General features: G+C 45.6%; 1 protein-coding gene across 6 annotated transcripts in view; it reads right to left on the reverse strand.

The window, feature by feature from the left end:
- PCNX1 (pecanex 1) overlaps positions 1–21118 on the reverse strand; it is a 171345-nt gene that overhangs the window by 29171 nt on the left and 121056 nt on the right. For all 6 annotated transcript variants that reach the window (XM_063947281.1, XM_063947284.1, XM_063947285.1 and 3 more), the window contains 7 exons: positions 20553–20694; positions 19111–19288; positions 18328–18436; positions 5995–6124; positions 3635–3693; positions 2803–3018; positions 307–560 (listed from right to left, as the gene is read on the reverse strand). In XM_063947281.1, coding sequence (XP_063803351.1) covers positions 307–560; positions 2803–3018; positions 3635–3693; positions 5995–6124; positions 18328–18436; positions 19111–19288; positions 20553–20694 — 1088 coding nt within the window. The remainder of the gene's footprint in view (positions 1–306; positions 561–2802; positions 3019–3634; positions 3694–5994; positions 6125–18327; positions 18437–19110; positions 19289–20552; positions 20695–21118) is intronic.

The following is a 21118-nucleotide window of genomic DNA, read 5'->3' on the forward strand; positions in this document are numbered from 1 at the left end:
CTAGCCAGCAACAAATGCAATAGGGCAGTGACGGTGCCGCCACCAGACCTATGAGCACATATCATGCAGAGGGGACGAGACGACCAGCACGGGAAGCGCAGTTCTGTAGCAGCGATACTGGCTGCCCACTGTAGCCAGCACCTGTGTGACGGCACCACTGGCACACCCCTAGTTATGGCCCTTCCTTACAATAATCTGCCACTTAATATCCCTACGTATCGATGTACAAGTCCTACAGAGGTCATATAGAAACTGCGTTGGCACAATGTTCCGGTTTAAGCATTTCAGTATGTGGACGTTTCATACCTTAACATAATAGGTGGTTAGAATTCTCCGAAGGTCGAACACTTGCAGCATGGAGGCCGCACTGTTGTCCGTGATGCTGTAGCCCTCTAGGACGTACTTGGTCACCAACACTTCCCATGCCAGCCATCGTTGTCCAAAGGCGGCATTAAAAGACAGCATGTGGGGAACATGTCCAGGCTCGCAGCAACAAAAGCCTTCATCCTCCTCCACGCCCTCAGTGATGGCCTCCACCTCACGTTGCTGGCAATAAGTGCCTGTAAGTTTGGGGATGAAAGAAATGAAGACCATCACTTATGTGATATAAAAGCAATGTATGGCTGGTGTAATGAATAAAATCTCATCAGTGATCGTGATGGCTGGCACATTTCACACAGTTTCCATTCATAACACCCTCCTTATGTAGCCGATGCCATCTAAGAGGGCCTTAAGTGTGACCATCAGATCACTATACCTCTAGCCTTAACACGCCATGCAGCGCGAGAGAGAGAGACGCCAGGTACTACGAGACTCTGCTAGCATCGGGTAACTTTAACTGTAGCTGCATCTAAGTCTTAACGTAATTCTACTAGGACACCCCATTGTATATTTATTTATTTATTATCAGTTATTTATTTAGCGCACACATATTCCGCAGCGCTTTACAGAGAATAATTGTCCATTCACATCAGTCCCTGCCCCAGTGGAGCTTACAATCTATATTCCCTACCACATGTACACACACACATTCACACAAGGGTTAATTTTGTTAGGAGCCAATTAACCTACCAGTATATTTTTGGATTGTGGGAGGAAACCGGAGTACCCGGAGGAAACCCACGCAAGTTCGGGGAGAATATACAAACTCCACACAGTTAAGGCCATGGTGGGAATTGAACCCATGACCTCAGTGCTGTGAGGCAGTAATGCTAACCATTACACCATCCGTACTACCCCGTATATGCGACACTTGTGTATCTGTGTGCGACTGAGTCTTTGTGTGAAGCACAACGGAACTAGTATTGGAAACAAACCCCGGACACTAAATTATTGCACTTTGATTCAGGGACTCAGCCGCACACATTATATATATATATATTGATTTATTGAATTGTTGAGGATAAGCGAGTTTACTTTGGTGAGTGCTGGGTTCTCTGTTTGTATTTATTAGAGCGATGTGGTCATGGGCTACATGCACCCCGCCCTGTGAGTGGTAAGTACAGCTGTGTACCCCGCTTCTGTGGTGGAGAGTGCAGTGTTACATGCACCCCACCCTGTGAGTGGTAAGTGCATAGCTGTGCCCCGCTTCTGGTGCGGTGAGTGCTGTGGTTTTTACTCTGTGTGTATATGAAGGGGTTAATCTATGGTTAGCTCTTATTAGCCGTGGCCACTAGCTTTCTCATGCACCCCTGTGTGGACTTTATTATCCTGAACCTGTCTCAGCTGTTTTTTAGCAATCATCTTTGAGCCAGTGCAATAGGTGACTAGTGTGCCTTTAAAAGCCATAAAGTCTGTGGCAGGTACACATTACATCTAGCAGGCAGATGATGCAGCAGTGTGGTAGTCAGGTTTTAAGACTCTGTGATAGTGTAGGACCTGTATGAAGGTGGGGTACCTTGAATCGGTATACAGGCTTCCGTGCATTGGCCAATCCACCAACTAAACCCCCATCATTTATTTATTGAATTGTTGAGGATAAGTGAGTTTACTTTGGTGAGTGCTGGGTTCTCTGTTTGTATTTATATATATATATATATATATATATATATATATGCACACACAAGTGTTGCATATCAGATTAGTCAGCAGAGTCTCCTGGACGCCTGGTGCTAGCAGTGTCCCATGGTACTACGCACATCGAGAGGAGCCGTTTTGCAACACAGGACACATACTTATGCCACATATGTGCAATATACCACAGTCAAAGTTGGAAAACAAAAATCTGCTCTATACATCTAATGATCCCTTATTTATAAGGCTCCAAAATATCACGCAGGCGCTGTATGCACAGTCAGAGGTTTATAAACTCTCACAGACTGAGCTCCTCTCTGTACTGTCTCTCATTCATGTCTGCATGATTCGTACAATTCTACGTTCATGTCTTACGCCGAATCTTCTGTTTATTCATTCACACGCAAAACATTTGGGAAACCCACAGACGGGATGCCGGCTGTCACTATACAGTCAGCAGAATCCTGTCGGCGAGGCAACGAGTCCCCTTGCAGCGACACTGAAAGTTGAACTCAATGGTGGTATTCAATTGTTTGAAAAGTCAGTTGGGTGTATGTTTTCTCCTATCTAATGGACAGGAAAAAACAGACACCCAACCGACTTTTCAAACAATTTAATTCCCCCCACTGAGTCCAGCAGCTGAACGGAGTGCAGATCAGTAAGGACTGCTCACTAACCCAATCAGTGTGTAATATTAGAATTCCCCACTGCCTATATACATCTAAAGACTCCTGTTAGCCAACACCAGCATTTACAATGACGCGAGGGAGAAAGAACCGTCAGACTTACCTCTGAATTCCAAGCCCCTGAGCTGAAAGGTGACAAGTCCATTTCCAATTTCAATAAGGTGTACCAGGGCATTGAGATAATCAGAGGCAAGGATAAAACAGTCTCCAGTGTTGTAGTTGCTCCAGCGTCCAAGCAGGAGATCCCCACACAGACTGTGCTGCAAGGAGCGTGTCAGGTGCTCATAAAAAATGGAATTAAGGTTGTTATCATCTGAGCCTGAGTAGAAAGAAGAGAGATAGGTTTTACCTAATGCATGCTCAAGGGTACGCTGAGCTATGTCACAATATCATAGATGCAGGTTTCACTTAAAGCCATGGTTAACAAAGGAACACAAGACAGAGGGCTACACAATATTACACAAAACATGCAAAAGCAAAATATGTGGAACAAACTGTTTATATATCAGCATATGTGTAGTAGCGCAGTGTCTCAAGATCCAGCCATAATTAAGTATATAAAATACTATTTAATTGCACATCTGTCTATGATAGGCGTGCAATAAGCGTTTGTGTCTCCAAGACTATACAGCATTGCAGGAAGGTTAGTCAATGAAATATGGCTGAAAATTATGATTGCATCATTACATAACACTTCACAGTAATTGGGCCTGAAATAAAATACATTTTATAAAAATAAAATAAAAAAAAAACACACCAAAAAAATTGCAACGTAAATGTATTACAAAAATGTTGAAAGCACTGTACTGGATACATAGAAACACATACATAAATAAATAAAAAGACACAAAGTTAAATAAAGGAATAAAAAGGATAAAGCACAATAACGCAATTCTCTAGAGAAATCCATATTTAACAATTAAGATAATTCTCACCTGGGTTCCGGTCAAGTTGAGAGGCCAGCCTTGTATTTGAGTGATCCACACGCTTTGTACTGTAATACAGACAGAAAAAGAGTTCTAAAGAAAAGACGACGTATCCATTTGAAGATGACAAGGTCTTGTACACGATAAACACTAAGGCAGAGCTTTCCACACCCCACCATTACAGTACAGGTTTTAATGAAATCCACACTTGAGCACAGGTGACTTAATTAGTACCCTCGATCAATCTTATTAAACCATCTGCACTGTAATGGCGGAGTTTGGGAAACGCTGATTTAAGGTGTTAAAAAAATAAATATTCTTTACCCAACACTGCAGTAACGTTCCAAGACGACAAGTAATTTTCCAAAATAGTGTATGGGGGTATATATACATATCTACTGTATGTAGTATCATTTAATGTAAAGCCGTATTGATACAGTTCTCCCTAAAATACGCACAGGGGTCAATTAGGGGGAAATCTCAATAAATGAAGACCATACAAATTAGCCAAGTACCATCCTTCTGCAGACATTTTAAATTTATTCATGACCATGTAATACTAAGGACTAAGGGGGTATTCAATAATCGGTGAAAATCGCTGCAACTTTTAGCGATTAGCAGATATGCACGCTCCTGCAATTCACCCTATTCATATGCAAATTAGTGAAACCGGGATTGCCTTAGAAATTGGTACCGAAAGTGAAAAATTTCTAATGTGTCCGCACCCAACAAAGCTAAACAGTGGATAACATTAGAAAAGTTTACTATTGGTCATAATAAACCTATTTCTTGTACTTAAATTGGGTCAAATGGCTGTTATATGCATTTTTTTAATAAATGTAAAAAAAAAAATTAGAGAAAGCTATTTTTTTTCAGCAAAATAAGTGCTACAATTAAATTTGGAGTACATAAAAATGGGTATACAGATGTGTCCTCATATCTTTGTTCCGTGCGCTACAAGTCGCATTAAACACATAACATGAGTGCCGTGACTCTGAAGCGCCACGGGTCTTTTCTTTAGTTTTTTTCCGTGACAATGTGTCTTAGACGCATGTAATAAGACGCATGAGCAGCTTCTGCTGATTAAAAGGATATGAAGCATGCCTATATTGTGTGTGACTGCGATTGTATCTGCATACAAGATTCATGGAAAACACTAACGTGGCATTTCGGATGCAGATGAAAGTGCAATCACACAGAATATGGGCATGACGCATATCATTTTAAATCAGCAGCAGCTACTTGTGCGTCCTATTACATTATGTCTAAGATGCATCTTCGCTGTAAAACACGCAAAAATGTGCTCGCCTCTAGAGTTCGACCATGGCATGGCGCAACTTTTACCAGCTGTTTTGCGCTATTGCAGCAAGGATGTAAGAGGACACATCTGTAAGTATATATTTGGATCATTTTGGGGGGGAGGGAGTGGAAACAGACCAATTACTCCCATCTGCAAGTCTAAAAACACTTGTCCCACTCAAAGCACCCCAATACACCCGTTCCCTACTTTGTACCCTAATTTCCATAATTTTGCACTTTTTAACCCCAAAAATGACATGCCATTAGTGACCAATTAAAGATAAATGAAAAAAAAACTTCTAAATGTCTAATTAGTCTTTCAGGGGGGTGTCCAGGTATTCAGAACCGAATCCCGACATTTTTAACTTAAAATAGGGATTTTCCCCAAGTTTATCACCTACTCAGAATTAGTGAATTGAAATTCAGTCAAATTACCACAAAAAATAAAATAAAAAAAGCTTTGCGGACAACTGAAAAGGTGTTTGGCGAATTGAATGATTTGTGGCAATTTTGCGTCTTTTTAGCGCAAAAAACGCATTTTCGCCAGTAATTGCCCTGCCCCATGCCTTGGACATCTCTCTGCTTTGCTCGCATACCACCATCAGGCTTCTACCTGCTTGCACCTCATGTCATCTGTCTGTTGCCCCTCCCCACTAGATTGTTAGCTCTTCAGAGCAGGGCCCTCTTTCCTCTTGTCTAAACCCTCTTCTTGACACATTTCACTCAGCGACCATCTTTACCTGCTTTCTGTCCTGCTGGTTAAGGCTCATCTCTATTTATGGCCGCCAGCCCCAAGTAGTACAATGATTACTCCTTCGCTACTTGCATCTAAGCTGTATTATGTTTTGAGAATTGTGTTGCTCTTTGTTACCTGCACTCCATTTTTGTTATTTATTTACTGTTATGCTAAGTTTTGTCTCCCTGTACTGTCCTTTGTACGGCGCTGCGAAACACTTGTGGCGCCCTATAAATAAAATGTAATAATAATAATAATAATAATAATAATTGAATTCTCCCCTATAACTTTATGGTACAACAAAAACAATCCTGTTCTACTCCAAACCACTTACTTGTAGTCTCTCTCCCAGAACTTAACAGGTCTCACATATGACGTGATGAATATTGCACTCCCGAGGAAAGGGTTGAGGGGGGTTGAAAATAAAGCAGATACAATTGCCTGGACAAACAGCATTGCAGAATCTGAAGGTCATGAGTGTTAAAGGAAACACAACACAAACACGAGCACTGTAGTGGCTTCACTGTTGGCAAGTGGCAATCAGCAGAAAGTCACTCCGACTCCAAGGAGGAAACTGGAACACTTTTGTATAGCTAAAGATGCGAAGAGTGTGAACATGTCCTCCCCCCTTCTCCCAGCTGCCTACAAGAAATAGTTATTTTTACAAAGCCAAGATAGAGAGAGTACAGTAAAGGAGAGAGAACAGTCATAACATTAACAACGAGACTGAAACCAGACACATAACAGGAGAACAAAAGAACAGAAGGGATACGACCATTAGCTCGACAAGACTTAGGTCGACTTGGGTCACTAGGTCGACACGGGAAAAATAGGATCTCAATTACCTACCGGTAAATCCTTTTCTCGTAGTCCATAAGGGATATTGGGGACACATTAGTATGATGGGGTATAGACGGGGTCCAAAGGAGCCACTGCACTTTAAATTTCTTCCACTGGGTGTGCTGGCTCCTCCCCTCTATTCCCCCTCCCACAGGCAGTTATAGGTAAAACAGTGCCCGAAGGAGAAATGACATACTTGAGAGAAGGAACATAATGAGAAGTGTGGTGAGATTTACACACCAGCACACCATAACCTAACCGGCAACAGCCGGCTACATAAACAGCAACAGCTGAACATGTAACATTTAACAGAGAACCTGCAGAAATTAACCGCACAGAGGCGGGCGCCCAATATCCCTTATGGACTACGAGAAAACGATATACCGGTAGGTATTTAAAATCCTATTTTCTCTAGCATCCATAAGGGATACTGGGGACACATTAGTACGATGAGGATGTACCAAAGCTTCCAGGACGGGCAGGAACGGGTGGAAACATCTGCAACACCACCTGCCCAAACTGGGTATCCTCTTTGGCCAGAGTATCAAACCCGTAGAACTTCACAAAGGTGATCTACCCTGAAAAGGTAGCGGCCCAGCACAGTTGCAAGGCCGAAACTCCACGGGCAGCCACCCAGGAAGAGCCCACTGATCTAGTAGAGTGGGCTGAGACTTAAGAGCAGGTAAGGCTGCTGATACATAGGCCTGTTGGATAGTAAATCGAATCCAATGAGCAATGGACTGCTTGGAAGCAGGACAACCCTTTTTCTGCGCATCATAGAGCACAAACAAAGAATCAATTTTCCTCATCCTCGTTGTACGTTTGACGTAGATCTTCAAGGCAGGCACAGCATCCAATTTCTCCGGAGGAGCAGAAGCGTCAGAACAGGACGGAATCACAATAGGATGATTCAGATGAAACGCCAAAACCACCTTCTGCAGAAACTGCTGTTTAGTCCGGAGCTCCGCTTTGTCCTCATAAAAGACCAAGTACGGACATTTATACAATAAGGCCCCCAATTCTGAGACACGTCTAGCAGAAGCCAGGGCCAGTAACATCACTGTTTTCCACGTAAGGTACTTGTCTTGTACAGTCATCAGAGGTTCAAACCAGGACGACTGTAGAAATTTCAACACTACATCCAAATCCCAAGGTGCATAGGCAGCACAAAGGGAGGTTGTATATGGAGTACTCCTTGCAAGAAGGTTTGAACTTCTGGCAACACTACCAATTTCTTCTGAAAGAAAGCGGAGAGAGCTGAAATCTTGACCTTAATGGAACCCAGACGTACAGTAAGCCCTTATCCACACCAGCCTTCAGGAAACGTAGGAAGCGTCCCAAGTGAAACACTGCAGGTGGATACATGCGTTACTCACACCAAGAGACATAACTCCTTCAGATATGATGATAGTGTTTTGACATCACACGTTTCCTGGCCTGAACCGTGGTTGCAATAACCTTCGTGGAAAGGCCCTTGTGAGCTAGGATGTTCTGCTCAACCTCCATGCCGTCAAACGAAAACGCCGCAAGTCCGAGTAAACGAACGGTCCTTGCTGAAGAAGATCTCTTCTGAGTGGTAGAGGCCAAGGGTCTTCGATGGACATGTCCAGAAGATCCGTGTACGGGGCTCTCTGGGGCCAATCCGGGGCATGCAGAATTGCTTGTACTCCTTGATGCCGGATCCTCTTGAGCACCTTCACGTTCAACAGAATAGGAGGAAATATGTAGACCAGCAGGTAAGGCCAAGGCGACGTCAGTGCATCCACTGTGCACGCCTGGGGGTCTGGTTTGTGAACAATAGGAGCGAGGTTTCTTGTTAAGGGGAGACGCCATGAAGTCGATCTGGGGGCAACCCCACCGGTTGATGATCAGCTGAAACACTTGAGGATATAGGCCCAACTCCCCTGGGTGGAGATTGTGGCGACTCAGGAAGTATGCTTCCCAGTTGTCTACTCCTGGAATGAAGATTGCGGACAGTGCTATTGCATTTTGTTCTGCCCATAGGAGTATTCTTGATCCTTCTCGCACGCAGGCCCTGCTTCTTGTCCCTCCTTGTTGATTGATGTACACCACAGCCGTGGCGTTGTCCGACTTTAACTGGATTACTTGATCCCGGAGCAAAAGGGAGGCCTGAATCAGGGCATTGTAGATAGCCTTAAGTTCCAGGATGTTGATCGGAAGTAGGGCCTCTTGGGCAGACCACCTTCCTTGGAACTGCACCCCTTGGGCGACAGCTCCCCATCCTCGCAGAGTCGCATCGGTCGTGAGGAGAATCCAATCCTGAATTCCGAAGCGTCAACCTTTTTGGAGATTGGAAGACTGCAGCCACCACAGGAGTGAAATCCTGGCCCGGGGTGACAATTGAATCATCTGGTGCATCTGAAGATGGGAACCGGACCAATTATTCAGGATGTCCAGTTGAAAGGGTCTGGCATGGAACCGTCCATACTGAATGGCCTCGTACGAGGCTACCATCTTTCCCAATAATCTTATGCAAAGATGAATGGAAAATAAGAATTTACTTACCGATAATTCTATTTCTCGTAGTCCATAGTGGATGCTGGGGACTCCGTAAGGACCATGGGGAATAGCGGCTCCGTAGGAGACTGGGCACAAAAGTAAAGCTTTAGAACTACCTGGTGTGCACTGGCTCCTCCCCCTATGACCCTCCTCCAAGCCTCAGTTAGGATACTGTGCCCGGACGAGCGTACACAATAAGGAAGGATTTTGAATCCCGGGTAAGACTCATACCAGCCACACCAATCACACCATATAACTTGTGATCTAAACCCAGTTAACAGCATGATAACAGAGGAGCCTCTAGAGAAGATGGCTCACTACAGCAATAACCCGATTTTTTGGTAACAATAACTATGTACCAGTATTGCAGACAATCCGCACTTGGGATGGGCGCCCAGCATCCACTACGGACTACGAGAAATAGAATTATCGGTAAGTAAATTCTTATTTTCGCTGACGTCCTAGTGGATGCTGGGGACTCCGTAAGGACCATGGGGATTATACCAAAGCTCCCAAACGGGCGGGAGAGTGCGGATGACTCTGCAGCACCAATTGAGAGAACTCCAGGTCCTCCTCAGCCAGGGTATCAAATTTGTAGAATTTTACAAACGTATTTGCTCCTGACCAAGTAGCTGCTCGGCAAAGTTGTAAAGCCGAGACCCCTCGGGCAGCCGCCCAAGATGAGCACACCTTCCTTGTGGAATGGGCTTTTACAGATTTTGGCTGTGGCAGGCCTGCCACAGAATGTGCAAGCTGAATTGTACTACAAATCCAACGAGCAATAGTCTGCTTAGAAGCAGGAGCACCCAGCTTGTTGGGTGCATACAGAATAAACAACGAGTCAGATTTTTTGACTCCAGCCGTCCTGGAAACCTATATTTCCAGGGCTCTGACAACGTCTAGCAACTTGGATTCCTCCAAGTCCCTAGTAGCCGCAGGCACCACAATAGGTTGATTCAGGTGAAACGCTGAAAACCACCTTAGGGAGAAACTGAGGACAAGTCCTCAATTCCGCCCTGTCCGAATGGAAAATCAGATGAGGGCTTTTACAGGATAAAGCCGCCAATTCTGACACGCACCTGGCCCAGGCCAGGGCCAACAGCATGACCACTTTCCATGTGAGATATTTTAACTCCACATATTTAAGTGGTTCAAACCAATGTGACTTTTGGAACCCAAAAACTACATTTAGATCCCAAGGTGCCACTGGAGGCACAAAAGGAGGCTGTATATACAGTACCCCTTTCACAAACGTCTGAACTTCAGGGACTGAAGCTAGTTCTTTTTGGAAGAAAATTGACAGGGCCGAAATTTGAACCTTAATGGACCCCCATTTCAGGCCCATAGACACTCCTGTTTGCAGGAAATGTAGGAATCGACCTAGTTGAAAATTCCTCCGTCGGGGCCTTACAGGCCTCGCACCACGCAACATATTTTCGCCAAATGCGGTGATAATGTTTTGCGGTTATATCTTTCCTGGCTTTGATCAGGATAGGAATGACTTCATCCGGAATGCCTTTCTCCTTCAGGATCCGGCGTTCAACCGCCATGCCGTCAAACGCAGCCGCGGTAAGTCTTGGAACAGACAGGGTCCTTGCTGGAGCAGGTCCCTTCTTAGAGGTAGAGGCCACGGATCCTCCGTGAGCATCTCTTGAAGTTCCGGTTACCAAGTCCTTCTTGGCCAATCCAGAGCCACGAATATAGTGCTTACTCCTCTCCATCTTATAATTCTCAGTACCTTGGGTATGAGAGGCAGAGGAGGGAACACATACACTGACTGGTACACCCACTGTGTTACCAGAGCGTCTACAGCTATTGCCTGAGGGTCCCTTGACCTGGCGCAATACTTGTCGAGTTTTATAAACATGTGGAAGACTTCTGGGTGAAGTCCCCACTCTCCCGGGTGGAGGTCGTGTCTGCTGAGGAAGTCTGCTTCCCAGTTGTCCACTCCCGGAATGAATACTGCTGACAGTGCTATCACATGATTTTCCGCCCAGCGAAGAATCCTTGCAGCTTCTGCCATTGCCCTCCTGCTTCTTGTGTCACTCTGTCTGTTTACGTGGGTGACTGCCGTGATGTTGTCCGAATGGATCAACTCCGGGTGACCTTGAAGCAGAGGTCTTGCTGAGCTTAGAGCCTTGTAAATGGCCCTTAGCTTCAGGATATTTATGTGAAGTGATGTCTCCAGGCTTGACCATAAGCTCTGGAAATTCCTTCCCTGTGTGACTGCTCCCCAGCCTCGCAGGCTGGCATCCGTGGTCACCAGGACCCAGTCCTGAATGTGCGGCCCTCTAGAAGATGAGCACTCTGCAATCACCACAGGAGAGACACCCTTGTGCTTGGTGACAGGGTTATCCGCTGATGCATCTGAAGATGCGACCCGGACCATTTGTCCAGCAGGTCCCACTGGAAAGTTCTTGCGTGGAATCTGCCGAAAGGGATTGCTTCGTAGGAAGCCACCATTTTTCCCAGAACCATTTCATTGATGTACTGAGACTTGGCTCGGTTATAGGAGGTTCCCGACTAGCTCGGATAACTCCCTGACTTTCTCCTCCGGGAGAAACACCTTTTTCTGGACTGTGTCCAGGATCATCCCTAGGAACAGAAGACGAGTCGTCGGAATCAGCTGCGATTTTGGAATATTGAGAATCCAATCGTGCTGCCGCAACACTACCTGAGATAGTGCTACACCGACCTCCAACTGTTCCCTGGATCTTACCCTTATCAGGGAATCGTCCAAGTAAGGGATAACTAAAATTCCCTTCCTTCGAAGGAGTATCATCATTTTGGCCATTACCTTGGTAAAGACCCGGGGTGCCGTGGACTATCCATACGGCAGCGTCTGAAACTGATAGTGACAGTTCTGTACCATAAACCTGAGGTACCCTTGGTGAGAAGGGTAAATTGGGACATGAAGGTAAGCATCCTTGATGTCCCGAGACATTCTTCCAGGTTCGCAATCACTGCTCTGAGTGACTCAATCTTGAATTTGAACCTCCGTATGTAAGTGTTCAAGATTTTAGATTTAGAATCGGTCTCACCGAGCCGTCCGGCTTCGGTACCACAACAGTGTGGAATAATACCCCGTTCCCTGTTGCAGGAGGGGTACCTTGATTATCACCTGCTGGGAATACAGCTTGTGAATGGCTCCCAAAACTGCCTCCCTGTCAGAAGGAGACATCGGTAAAGCCGACTTTAGGAAACGGCGAGGGGGAGACGTCTCGAATTCCAATTTGTACCCCTGAGATATCACCTTAAGGATCCAGGGGTCTACTTGCGAGTGAGCCCACTGCGCGCTGAAATTCATTGAGACGGGCCCCCACCATGCCTGATTCTGCTTGTAAAGCCCCAGCGTCATACTGAGGGCTTGGCAGAGGTGGGAGAGGGCTTCTGTTCCTGGGAACTGGCTGATTTCTGCAGCCTTTTTCCTCTCCCTCTGTCACGGGGCAGAAATGAGGAACCTTTTGCCCGCTTGCCCACGAAAAGACTGCGCCTGATAATACGGCGTCTTCTTATGTTGAGAGGCGACCTGGGGTACAAACGTGGATTTCCCAGCTGTTGCCGTGGCCACCAGGTCTGAAAGACCGACCCCCAATAACTCCTCCCCTTAATAAGGCAATACTTCCAAATGCCGTTTGGAATCCGCATCACCTGACCACTGTCGTGTCCATAACCCTCTACTGGCAGAAATGGACAACGCACTTAGACTTGATGCCAGTCGGCAAATATTCCGCTGTGCATCACGCATATATAGAAATGCATCTTTTAAATGCTCTATAGGCAATAATATACTGTCCCTATCTAGGGTATCAATATTTTCAGTCAGGGAATCCGACCACGCCAACCCAGCACTGCACATCCAGGCTGAGGCGATTGCTGGTCGCAGTATAACACCAGTATGTGTGTAAATACCTTTTAGGATACCCTCCTGCTTTCTATCAGCAGGATCCTTAAGGGCGGCCATCTCAGGAGAGGGTAGAGCCCTTGTTCTTACAAGCGTGTGAGCGCTTTATCCACCCTAGGGGGTGTTTCCCAACGCACCCTAACCTCTGGCGGGAAAGGATATAATGCCAATAACATTTTAGAAATTATCAGTTGTTATCGGGGGAAACCCATTTAATTTCTCAGATTCAGGAAAACTACAGGTAGTTTTTCCTCACCGAACATAATACCCCTTTTTGGTGGTACTCGTATTATCAGAAATGTGTAAAACATTTTTCATTGCCTCAGTCATGTAACGTGTGGCCCTACTGGAAGTCACATTTGTCTCTTCACCGTCGACACTGGAGTCAGTATCCGTGTCGGCGTCTATATCTGCCATCTGAGGTAACGGGCGCTTTAGAGCCCCTGACGGCCTATGAGACGTCTGGACAGGCACAAGCTGAGTAGCCGGCTGTCTCATGTCAACCACTGTCTTTTATACAGAGCTGACACTGTCACGTAATTCCTTCCAACAGTTCATCCACTCAGGTGTCGACCCCCTAGGGGGTGACATCACTATTACAGGCAATCTGCTCCGTCTCCACATAATTTTTCTCCTCATACATGTCGACCCAAACGTACCGACACACAGCACACACACAGGGAATGCTCTGATAGAGGACAGGACCCCACTAGCCCTTTGGGGAGACAGAGGGAGAGTTTGCCAGCACACACCAGAGCGCTATATATATATATATATATATATACATACAGGGATAACCTTATATAAGTGTTTTTCCCCTTATAGCTGCTGTATTTTTAATACTGCGCGTAATTAGTGCCCCCCTCTCTTTTTTAACCCTTTCTGTAGTGTAGTGACTGCAGGGGAGAGCCAGGGAGCTTCCCTCCAACGGAGCTGAGAGGGAAAATGGCGCCAGTGTGCTGAGGAGACAGGCTCCTCCCCCTTCTCGGCGGCCTTATCTCCCGTTTTTCTGTGTATTCTGGCAGGGGTTAAATTCATCCATATAGCCCAGGAGCTATATGCGATGCATTTTTTTGCCATCCAAGGTGTTTTTATTGCGTCTCAGGGCGCCCCCCCCCCCAGCGCCCTGCACCCTCAGTGACCGGAGTGTGAAGTGTGCTGAGAGCAATGGCGCACAGCTGCAGTGCTGTGCGCTACCTTGTTGAAGACAGGACGTCTTCTGCCGCCGATTTTCCGGACCTCTTCTGTCTTCTGGCTCTGTAAGGGGGCCGGCGGCGCGGCTCTGGGACCTATCCATGGCTGGGCCTGTGATAGATCCCTCTGGAGCTAATGTCCAGTAGCCTAAGAAGCCCAATCCACTCTGTACGCAGGTGAGTTCGCTTCTTCTCCCCTTAGTAACTCGATGCAGTGAGCCTGTTGCCAGCAGGTCTCACTGAACATAAACCTAAAACTAAACTTTTCTCTAAGCAGCTCAGGAGAGCCACCTAGTGTGCACCCTTCTCGTTCGGGCACAAAAATCTAACTGAGGCTTGGAGGAGGGTCATAGGGGGAGGAGCCAGTGCACACCAGGTAGTTCTAAAGCTTTACTTTTGTGCCCAGTCTCCTGCGGAGCCGCTATTCCCCATGGTCCTTACGGAGTCCCCAGCATCCACTAGGACGTCAGAGAAACCAGAGTTGGTCGGAAAACCATGCAAACCATTTCCTGGAGAGTTCTCACTTTGTCCTCTGGGAGGAACACTTTCTGCGCTACAGTATCCAGTAGCATTCCCAGAAACAGGAGCCGCTAAGATGGCTCCAGATGGGACTTCTGTAGATTGAGGATCCACCAGTGGTGTGACAGAAGGTGTATAGTGCGATCTATATGGAGTAGTAGGAGCTCCCTGGAACTCGCCTTTATCAGGAGATCGTCCAGGTAAGGGACCACGTTGACCCCCTGGACCCGGAACATAATTTCCGCCATCACCTTCGTGAACACTCTCGGAGCTGTAGACAGGCCAAACGGTAACGCCTGGAACTGGTAGTGATCGTTCAGCAGAGCGAATCTCAGATAGGCCTGATGGGGAGGCCAAACTGGGATATGAAGGTAGGCGTCCTTAATATCCAGGGACGCTAGGAATTCCCGACGTTCCAGGCCTGTGATCACTGCTCTCAGAGATTCCATCTTGAATTTGAAAACCTTCAGGTAAGGATTCAAGGACTTTAGGTTCAAAATCGGCCTCATAGACAAGTCTGGTTTTGACACAACGAATAGACTGGAATAGTAACCTTTCCCTTGCTGTTGCAGGGGAACTGGAACAAAGACTTGGGACCGGATCAACTTTGTGATGGCCTGTAGTAGCACAACACGCATATTTTCCAAAGCTGGTAAGCTTGATTTGAAAAATCGTTGGGAAGGAGCACCATCGAACTCCAGCTTGTAACCCTGAGAAATAAGGCCCCTTACCCAGGCGTCCTGGCAGTTTCCCAGATGTGGCTGAAGTGACATAGCCAGGCTCCCACCTCGAGATCCTTCCGGGGTGGGTGGGCACAGTCATGCTGAGGTCTTTGCAGAAGCTGAACTGTTGCTCTGTTCTTGAGAGCCGGCAATGGTTGGTTTCTTAGGTTAACCCCTGGTGCCTCTAGCTGCATTTGATGCACCTCTGGCCCTAGATCGAAATCTGGTGGACCGAAAGGACTGAGTAGACGGTCCTGGGTAGGAGCCCCCAAAAGAAGGAACGCGGATTTGCCAGCAGTAGCTTTGGAGATCCATGCGTTCAATTCGCCTCCGAAAAGCCATTCACCTGTAAAGGGCAGAGCTTCCACATTACGTTTGGGGTCAGCATCTGCAATCCACTGAGGTAACCATATGCTTACACAGCCATAGCAGTAATCCTAGCATTAATATTGCCAATCTCTTTTAGGGAGTCACAAAGGACTCTTGCCATGTCCTGAATGTGTTTTAGGAAAGTCACCGTAGTAACTAGGGTCATGTCACCAGAGACACCCTCCTGAATTTGAGTAGCCCAGGAGTGAATTGCATGTGTCATCCAACAACTTGCAATAACCGGTCTTTGAGATACGCCTGCAGCAATGTAGATGGATATCAGTGTAGCTTCAATTTTCCTATCCCCCAGGTTTTTTACCGTAAAGGAGCCCAGAGCTGGGAGTACCGCCTTCTTAGAGAAGCAAGACTGAAACGTCTACAGCCGGAGATTCTTCCCAGAACTTTCTACCCTCAAGGGTAAAGGGGAATGTATGCAAAAGCCATTTTGACACCTGATATTGTTTTATCTGGATTCTTCCAGGCCAACTTAAATAAATCATCTAATTCTTTAGAATTAGGAAATGTGACAGTCAGTTTGTCTTGAGGGAGGAAAAATGACTGCTGATTTGCAGCGTCCTCTAGGGGGAGCTTTAGCACATCCCTAATAGCTAAAATGAGGGGTTCAATACCCCGTGTAGGAGTGGAATCCCCACTTAAGGGATCCACACCGTCCCCATCATCCTGTATATTATCATCAGAATCTGACAGAAGTGCAGGCAAAGCACATTTTTGTGCACCTGTATAAGACAGGGGGGATGGGTAACATCAGCCCTGCAGTTCTTGTGTTTTATGGGCATTGGTAGTGAGCTGAGATGACATATCAGACATCACAGCTATGATAGTCCCCAGCCAGGTGGGTTCATGACTCTCCCCCCTCATGGTCCTCAGCATTTTGTGAGGTTTGACTGCACTGCTCACATGATATGGAATCAGATGAGACAGGGGAAAATCTGGTATGAAACACACTGCATAACTTTTGTTTTACCATTATGAAAACACACAGTACACATACAACATATCGATAACAATGCAAGCCTGCCCTATTGCATGTGAGAGGAGACACAAATAAGAGAGGATCCAGCACACACCGCGCTGCAGAGCCCCAGTGAGGTTGTCAGCGTTTTACTCTAACAGTGAGAACTGTTTTTACAATGTGAATCCCTCAGAGGAATTAATCTGTGCACAAATAGCGTCTCTCCCCCTAAATAAACACCCTGTACCAGTGATCCAGTGTGTGACAGTCTGGAGGAGCTGTGTAAGGCTGCTGCTGCTTATGCAGAGGAAGGCGCCAAAATGCTGCTTAGCCTGTTCTGATGTAGCTCCAACCCCCCCGTAATGGCGCCGGAGCTACCTATATATATTTCTACTGGCCCTGTCTCCTAAACCTGCTGTAGCTATACATGAATGCTAGATACAGCCATCGGTTGCCAGTCTCACGCAGGGACTATAGCGGAACCCCCCAAGGAGGGACCTGTATGCCTCAGCCACGCTGCTGCTGCACCAAGAACCGGGGGACCCCCCTAGTGGGGCCCCTGGTGTGTACTCACCACCAAGGATCACCTTCAGGCTATGTTAGGGGTGTGCGGCGTGCTGCGGTTACGACAGCCAAGGCGCAGTGCTCCGTTGAACAAACAGCCCCTCAGGACGGTGGTCCTGCAGCCAGCGTGGAAGCAGCTCTGCACCTCAGGAGGCCGGGGACCGTCCCCTCCCTTAACTCCCACGGTGCAGGTATGCTGTTGTGCAAACAGCATACCGAAAAACACTTAAGTTTTAAATAAAATTTAAGAAAAACTTTGGAGCTAGCAGAGATGTGCATCCTCTTCTGAGGGCACTTTTTTCTAAACTGTGCTGTGGGAGGGGGCATAGAGGGGAGGAGCCAGCACACCCAGTGGAAGAAATTTAAAGTGCTCTTACTCCTTTGGACCCCTTCTATACCCCATCTTACTAATGTGTATGCAATATCCCTTATGGATGCTACAGAAAGCACCGAATGCATGTCAACCAAAAGTGGTCGACCTAATGACTGTTGACCCATACCCAAACAGAAAGAGCACTGGGAATGTCTCCAGTGTCCTCAATGGAATGACAGAAAGGGATTTATCCATAAGTACTTAACCTAATTTCTTGGTCATGTAGTGGGGACATCCCAAAGCTGTTCCCGAGGGAGGAATCGCTCTGAGGCAGTGTGCAGCTCCATACATACAATGTGCATCTTTGGAAGCTAAGGTATCAAACGTGTTCAACTTTGAGGTGAACATACTATATGAGCCGCTGCGCAGGTGTTCATCAGACACACCATAACCTTGGTGTCCAATAAGCCCCTATCGGCTGAGTGTAGTTTAGTCATGAGAGTCTGAACCAGCTCACTTGCCAAATTGAGGGCTTATTCCAACTGCATGCATTTTTTTTCAAGGCTATTGGGAGAGCGCATACCCACGGTAAACCAAAATTGGTTGCGAAGCCAGGGTAATTTTTTACGTGGAGAACCCTGTGGCAAATTGAATATGCCCCCGAGTAGTCAAATTTATACTCATTTGAATGATTTGTACGTTCCACTGAGGGCATCACTCGTGCACTGGCCCTCTTGTTACAAAGGATACGAGGTACAGCAAATGGCTGGGCAAAGGCATGGAATGCTGATCCCCATGTGATCTGCCACGGAGCAATGTATGTGTAGACAAAGCGCAACTTGTAAAACAGCTCCCACAGCTGAAACACAAAACAGAAGTTAGAAATGTATCGGATGATGAAGACAGAGCCATCCCCTGCTCACTACAATTGTACAATGTATAACTGAAATACTAAAGAACAAAAACCCAATGCTTTATTTTGCTTACTTTAAAAAGTACTTTATTAAACATACCCTCTTTAAAAGTGAACAAATACATTAAATCTCAGTTCACAGCTCATCTGTAAAACCAATGTTCACATAAACAGCCAATTATTACAATGTGCAGTATTTAGCTTTTTATGTGAATTATATAATGGACCGCTGCATATTTTTTTTTTCCATTTTATTCCATCATCCCGGCAAAAACAAAATAAAAACTTCTTGGATCCGGTTTGTAATACCGGCTGACGGGATGCCGGCTGTCCGTATCCTGACAGCGGCATCCCAGTTTTCCAGAATACCGGCAGCGAGTCCCCTTGCAGGTTAGCTGCGCTCGCCACAGGTTCTATTTCCACTCGGTGGGTGGCGTGGACCCACCAATCCAGTGGGGATTAGGGGCGGGTGTGGGTATTTGGCATTGGTCTCCGGACCGCTGGGATCCAGACAGCTGGAATTTTTACTGCATCCCGACTGTTTATATGAAAAAAAGGAGGCAGAAAAAAAATAATATATATATTAAAACGTGCACAGCTCTTGGCTGCGTATACTATACCTTGCTGAAGAGTATGGACATAAAGAAGAGGTCTAGCAGTAGTTTCTCTGAGAAATCCTTGTAGTCAAACGTAAAGAAGAGTACAGTGAAGATGAATGTGGCATATTGGCAGGTGGGGCTACTGTAAGACGATCTTAGCAGCTTCATACCAGCAATGGTGATCAACAAGGCCCCAACCCTGTCACCAAAAAGGTACAAAGTCAATAGAAATACTAACAGATATGTAGAAAATTGAGACTTTATTTAGATTTATTGGGGAAAATGCACAGCCGTTTTATATCCACATACATTTGCCCCATTTGAAGGCAATAAGGCTTACATAGCAGCAGACAAATAAAAAACATAAAAATAAAATAAAAAAAATGGAGTATAGGTGCCCGTACATCAGAGGAGAATCGGGGAAATTCTCCAGGTGCCTGGGTCCGAGGATTGGGGCAACACTCAATTCTGGCAAAAACATGTTTGGGATCGGCGAGTCTGGGAATTTTAACATTCTGCATTTCTCCAATGGATCGCCGACTGATCGTGGAGTTCCACTGATACTATGACCTGCGTTCATCAGGTTATGTTCGGGTAAGTCTAAATTGTTGATACAGGTTGAGTATCCCACATCCAAATATTCAGAAATACGGAATATTCCGAAATACGGACTTTTTTGAGTGAGAGTGAGATAGTGAAACCTTTGTTTTTTGATGGCTCAATGTACACAAACTTTGTTTAATACACAAAGTTATTAAAAATATTGTATTAAATGACCTTCAGGCTGTGTGTATAAGGTGTATGTAAAACATAAATGAATTGTGTGAATGTAGACACACTTTGTTTAATGCACAAAGTTATAAAAAATATTGGCTAAAACTACCTTCAGGCTGTGTGTATAAGGTGTATATGTAACATAAATGTATTCTGTGCTTAGATTTAGGTCCCATCACCATGATATCTCATTATGGTATGCAATTATTCCAAAATACGGAAAAATCCGATATCCAAAATACCTCTGGTCCCAAGCATTTTGGATAAGGAATACTCAACCTGTAGTTGGATGTGGTAAACAACTGGTTCACAAACTCAGCCATCAGACCCCAAACAGATTATGGTTCCAGGTGACCTAGCAGGTGCACAGGTGTACTCATTACAAACAGACACATTTTAAAAGATCCACCTGAAGCCAAGTATTTCACTTGTGTGTATGTGAGGAGACCTAGAAGCACTGTTTGGGGTCCTGAGGACAGGGATTGAGAACCACTGTGCTAAACAAAACAGATCAAAAAGAGAAGCTAGCTTTATAAATGAGCGAAACACACATTAGAAAAACAGCAACCTACTGCATTACAATAGTACAGACACAATTGAGAAAAAGCGTAGCATAACAAAAAAAACCATGAGGCTGCATTTAGGAATACACAGTACTATATACAGAATCCAAATGACAACATACTTACTCTGCACCCAGTCTTTTAGGGCTTCCTATCTCCTTGGCACCATTACTGAGCTCATTGAGAACGATTAGTGGGTAAATAACATTTTTCTCTACAAAAAGCAGCCAGACGTGAGCCTTCTCGAACCACATCATGTGAGCAGCATCTTGCAAAACACAAAAATTCCAACTCAGATGACACGCTACTACTTGCAGTAATTCCAGCCACAGGAACACAATCATTTCACTGCAACACTCTCAACATTGTATTAACTGATGAAGAAAGTTACATTATTACATGCCCTAAAAAAAAAAAGATCAATTCGTGCAAAAACTTTCCAGTGACACTTTTCTACTGAATATGCCTAAATTGCCATTTATTTAAAAAACAGGTACTAAAAAATACATTAGTGAGGTAGATAAATTAATCAAATATATAAAAATATAATTCTAGCCGCACGCTCACTCGTTCTGTGGATGAACCGTAATGGTTTGAGTGAGCGCCTTATGGGGGTCATTCAGAGTTGATCGCTAGCTGTATTCAGTCGCTGTGCAGCGATGAGGCAAAAAGACGGCAATGCGCACGCGCAA

This window comes from Pseudophryne corroboree, chromosome 12, assembly GCF_028390025.1.
Source record: "Pseudophryne corroboree isolate aPseCor3 chromosome 12, aPseCor3.hap2, whole genome shotgun sequence".
NCBI lineage: Eukaryota > Metazoa > Chordata > Amphibia > Anura > Myobatrachidae > Pseudophryne > Pseudophryne corroboree.